Source organism: Toxotes jaculatrix, chromosome 12, assembly GCF_017976425.1.
Source record: "Toxotes jaculatrix isolate fToxJac2 chromosome 12, fToxJac2.pri, whole genome shotgun sequence".
In the NCBI taxonomy this organism is placed as follows: domain Eukaryota; kingdom Metazoa; phylum Chordata; class Actinopteri; family Toxotidae; genus Toxotes; species Toxotes jaculatrix.
The window spans coordinates 18,293,879-18,299,517 of NC_054405.1; the positions used below are offsets into that span (position 1 = coordinate 18,293,879).

Here is a 5,639-nt window from a genome sequence, read left to right on the forward strand (position 1 = left end):
GAAGGTTATTTAGCTATCTTACAGGGAGGTGACATCCTCAAAATACTATGAAAAGTAAAGGGATCAAGCCATTTTAAAGCACTATTTTAATTAAAAAATGCGATGTACTAAAGGGCCAAGAAATGGAATCTAAATCAGAAGTTGATGATTAATACCTTGATACCTGTGGAATCGCTGTGTCAGTCAGTATAATTTATCAGAATGGTGACATTTTAATTTGAGTTCATCATGACATCAAAAGTCTGATCATGTCATGTTTTCCACTGATGGAAAAAACATGTTGGCTGATTTTACTTTGCCCTGAGTTGAAAATTAAATCTAACTGACAACCATTACTATTATTATTATTAATACTATTATTATCATTATTATCATTATTGGGTTTCATGAATAAGCATGCTTAAGCTTGAAGATAAATTAGATGAATCAAATCAGTAACGTAAAAGGATTAACAATCCCAATACACACACAATATGAAATATCATTATATGCTGACAATGTTACTCTTTGCTCATTAGATGTAGAACCATCACATTCTTTCTGTCAATCATGTTTCAAGAAGTCCTGGAAATAAACTGAACTGGACCAAATCTTAACCAAATCATCGCATCACTGTAAATAAACAGAAATAACCCATCAAGTTCAAGTTTACAGCAATGCAATGACACAACATTTTAATAGTGTAACCTCCATTTCATGCTGGTTATCCCAGATGTAAAGGAGGACACAGACTTCATTATATGCCACTAATAGGTGCATGAACCCACCAGGTGGCCCTCTGATTCTGACTCTGTGGCTTTCCAGAATACTAAGAAACTCTATCTATAATCTTGCCCACTGTTGAGAAACTATCACATGGTTTAAAAGCAGAAGAGCGATAGAAGTATTACCAGCAAAGCTTTTTCCGATACCACTGTAGTATGTAGCTGACAGAGGAGATATTAAAAGAGATGGAGAGAAAATTACACTCCTTATCAATCCATCTGCCATCTCATTTACATATTTTCATAAGCAACAAATAACTTACAGCTTATGACAATCAACACGGTGTTAGATTTCCAGGAGCCATGATACAGTATTAAAATCCAGGTCTCCAGGAAAAAGGGAACGAACGCAGCAACATTAAGCCGGCCAAAAAATGAAAATAAATTTATTACTATAGCAAGGCAAGCTACAAAGGAAAAGGGGGCATTTTAAACACGAGTCACAGGGTTTAAAATACCTGGAACTGACCACGAGTCAGCAGAATTGGAGAGAAGCATCTCTTTCCCGTAAACTATTCATTTTGTACTGCTGTCTAAGGCAAGGTAAAAGAAGTTCTCTATTAGTTGTTCTGCAAACACCAGTTACATATAAATAGTAAAATATTTTACTGCGTGGTTACCCAGTAGTACTGTGGAAAAGGGGCATAGAGCCGCACTTGGTGGGGTCTGGGGATTATTTTCATGATTTCATGGCACCATATTTATTATATCTGTGCTCACATATAAAGTCATTTAAATAACCAGGGTAAAAGGGTCTGTCTGTGTGCCGTTCAACACAAAGCATTTCCACACACACTATATTCATGGGCAACAAAATTTATTTTTTTGTGAACACTTATTCCAATGCTGTATGACAGGTTTATAGTTCAGGTGATCAGCTGTTCGGTATTCAAGGCTTGATTTGTTGCCCCCGTTAAAGTCAATCCGTTGGATGCACTGCTTGAGATATTCCAGCAGTTTAAATAACAGACTTTCAACTCCTCTTGGTGTCACCTCCTTTAGTAACTCTGCACAGTTTGCCTGAAAGACAAGAAATCAAGATAGTTCAGTGCACTACCTTTCATTAGTGTTTCTCAGTTTTCACGCTAAACTGTCACTGAATTTGCTTTGTCTATCTAAAAGTAGATCGCGGTACTTTAAACCTTAGTAAAACACAAGTGACTTCAGATGACAAAGGGAATTCTTACATTTCTGCCATTGAGATAGTTCTTCAGGTTTCTCACAATAACTTCCTTCTGGTTGTGTTTTACGGTGGCTTCATGCTTATGCAGGATATCATGCACTTTGCAGAAGAATGTATCCTGTATAGAACATAAGAAAAATATATATTAGCATTTAAAATGAAATCATGCACACACATAATGTAAAATTATGCTAAATGGACATTGCTATTTTCATTGCAATTTGTGTTCTTAAGTTACCTAAAAAAACCCTGATACAATACAAACTCAAGTCAGTAAAATACTACTGTAAACTATTAGTTTTGCCAAACAATCAACAATGTTTTAAAAACCATAAACTTTTCTCACGTCACAGCCGCTTTCATACAGATCCCGCACATCCTCCACACAGAATTCCTGCAGCACATCATAGAAAAAATGGATAATGTATTAATATTAGGAGCTTTTTTCTGACATGAAAGGTTTTAACAAGATAAAATAATAAGTTAATAAGCATGAAAATAGCTCTTACCTTAGACAGAGATTCATTGTATTTTTCAGCCAGATCAATTATATGGTTTAGGTTGACATTGTGAGGAGCAGGACTGGCAACAGCCTGATTGCCCAGCAGTGCCACAGTGGATACCAGCAGAAGAATCGTCATCTCCATGATATTAACTTGTTGGCTGTCAACCTCTGGAAGAAACTGCTTCAAGAAGGCCTTGAGCAGACGGTTCAACAGTCAAATGGTTGCAGATCATTGTGAGGTCTGAAGATTTATACTTGATTTGCCCGCACCTTTGCTACGTGTTCTCTGTCACAACAGGAACACATGCAGTGAGATAAGATTTGGTGGTTGACGAGGAAATGAGCGACTTCATCAGAGCTGAGCTGTTTCTCTGAACTGGATCTACAGAGTTAGATGCCACAGTAGTTACTTATTAAAAAAATATCATATCGCGTAGCCAGAACTTTATGAGCTCACAGACTGGCAAACAGATGTGGAAATAGTGAAAAGTGCAATATTGCCGTAAATTTCTAAGCCACACAGGTCCTCTTGTTGCCACTGCTGGCCATCAAATGGCTACTGGACACTTTGTAAATATAAAACAAAACAATATAAAAGTCCTGAAAATGACAAAATAGAAGTCCTGATCCACAGCAGTTTTCTTGAACACTTCAAGAACAATAAATGCACATACTCGGGGTATTAGATGGCGCTGTTTCACTCAGGTTACTTCAGTGTCATATCATATCATGGAAGCTGTTCATGCTATCAATAAGGATCCTAACTTTTAGTGTTACTTTGTTAAATGTTTTCTATTTGTTGTGTCATCCAAAGAACATTTAAACAATAGACAGAACACAGGGATCATTTGGGAAGTACTGGATTTATCAGAGTTTTGTAGGCATTTCACCTATTACTTCTTTGGTGGAAAGGAGGAAGTTTAGGTTATTGAACAGTGTGACATTAAAAAGGAACATTATCAGCAGAGTATGTTTCCAAAGAGTTTCTTGAAATTTGTATCTGACTGGATAGAGAAAAGGATGGGACAGAGACTGCCCTTCATGTTGAGGAAATGGATAAATAAGGCTGAGCTGCAGATGGAAAATGTTACACACTGTATTATGGATATTTGCAAGTCTCTTTGGTTTGGGTAAGTTAAATATTGTAAAAAAAAAAAAAAAAAAAAAGTTAACTTTTCTGCCAGTTAATGAAAGGAGTAGGAAGCCAAATAAGTATTTAAATAACCAAGATAAAAAAGTACATCATGGGAAACAAGATTTATTATTTTGTGAACACTTCTTTCAATACTGTATGATGGGTTTACAATAAATATGTCACTCAAATATATTAAACAGCCTTAACTTATGTTAAATACAATAAAAAAATAAATATGCAGATCTGGGTTTTGCGTTCTACTTGGGAAGCAGTTTCAGCCCAGAACCTTGATCTTGTTGCTATAGTGACTGCTGTGCTGATTTAAAAAAGATAACTGTAAATATCTGTTAAACGGCTATTTATTAAACTGCGTTGTAGTTTACTGTTGTGCTGTCTTGAACTATGCTGGCTTGGTACTGTGCCGAGGGACTGCAGATATACATTAGCTTGAAGAAAACTTAACACAAACCAATATTTGTAACTGTACTGGATATAGTTACTCCTAAAAAAAAATCCATGAAATAATTAAGATTAAAAGTAAAAACAGAAACAATTTAACAATTTTAGTAACAACTTATTTTACCAAATCACACACACAAAAAAAAACTACATAAATTATTCAATATCTCTGATCTTATCCCCAATGATTTCCTCTGTCAGTAGCAATGTTAACTTTGAGAAAATGAAAATATGAAAGTAAACTTTTTAAATTATGACTTCCCCACGAGAAGGAACAAAAAAACAAAACAAAAAACTTGAAAGCTCAGGTGATCAGCTGTTTGGGCCATTCAGGGCTTGCTTTAGTTGCCCCCGTTAAAGTTAATCCGTTGGATGCACTGCTTGAGATATTCCATCAGCTTAAATAATGGACTTTCAACTCTTCTTGATGTCCTATCCTTTAGTAACTCTGTACAGTTTGCCTGAAAGACAAGAAATCAAGATAGTTCAGCGCACTACCTTTCATTAGTGTCACGCTAAACTGTCACTGAATTTGCTTTGTCTATCTAAAAGTAGATTGCGGTACTTTAAACAGAAGTGACTTCCAATGACAAAGGGAATTCTTACATTTCTGCCATTGAGATAATTCTTCAGGTTTCTCACAATAACTTCCTTTTGGTTGTGTTTTACGGTGGCTTCATGCTTATGCAGGATATCATGCACTTTGCAGAAGAATGTATCCTGTATAGAACAGAAGAAAAATATATATTAGCATTTAAAATGAAATCATGCACACACATAATGTAAAATTATGCAAAATGGACATTGCTATTTTCATTGCAATTTGTGTTCTTAAGTTATTGTGTTTGGATTCAATAAGAAAACTGACACAATACAAACTAAAATATAAATATAAATAACATATTACTGTTAACTATTAGTTTTGCCAAACATCACAGCCTTTGAACTACAATCAACAATGTTTTAAAAACATTAAACTTTTCTCACATCACAGCCACTTTCACGCAGATCCTGCACATCCTCCACAAAGAATTCCTGCAGCACATCATAGAAAAAATGGATAGTTTATTAATATTGGGAGCTTTTTTCTGACATGAAAGGTTTTAACAAGATAAAATAAGTTAATAAGCATGAAAATAGCTCTTACCTTAGACAGAGATTCATTGTATTTTTCAGCCAGATCAATTATATGGTTTAGGTTGACCTTGCTGTGAGGAGCAGGACTGGCAACAGCCTGATTGCCCAGCAGCGCCACAGTGGATACCAGCAGAAGAATCGTCATCTCCATGATACTAACTCGTTGGCTGTCAACCTCTGGAAGAAACTGCTTCAAGAAGGCCTTGAACTGATGATTCAACAGTCAAGTGAGGTCTGAAGATTTATACTTGCTTTGCCCACGCCTTTGCTACGTGTTGTCTGTCACTACATGAATGTACACTGTGAGATAAGATTTGGTGGTTGATGAGCAAATGAGCAACTTCATCAAAACTGGGCTGTTTCTCTGAACTGGATCCACAGAGTTGGATGCCACACGTTTCTTAAAAAAAAAAAAAAAAATCTTTCTAACGAGAGAAAAGAGGCCGTCATATTGAA

The 5,639-nt window shown here is 35.7% G+C and overlaps 1 protein-coding gene across 1 annotated transcript; it reads right to left on the reverse strand.

Annotated features, from left to right (window-relative positions):
* Positions 1-1,565: 1,565 nt before the first annotated feature.
* Positions 1,566-3,550, reverse strand: LOC121191025. Its single transcript, XM_041052077.1, has 5 exons — positions 2,723-3,550; positions 2,457-2,645; positions 2,294-2,341; positions 1,952-2,065; positions 1,566-1,784 (listed from the first exon to the last, which is right to left on the reverse strand). Exons 1-5 carry the CDS (start codon positions 2,756-2,758, stop codon positions 1,566-1,568), a joined length of 606 nt encoding a protein of 201 aa, XP_040908011.1. The 5' UTR covers positions 2,759-3,550.
* Positions 3,551-5,639: the final 2,089 nt, after the last annotated feature.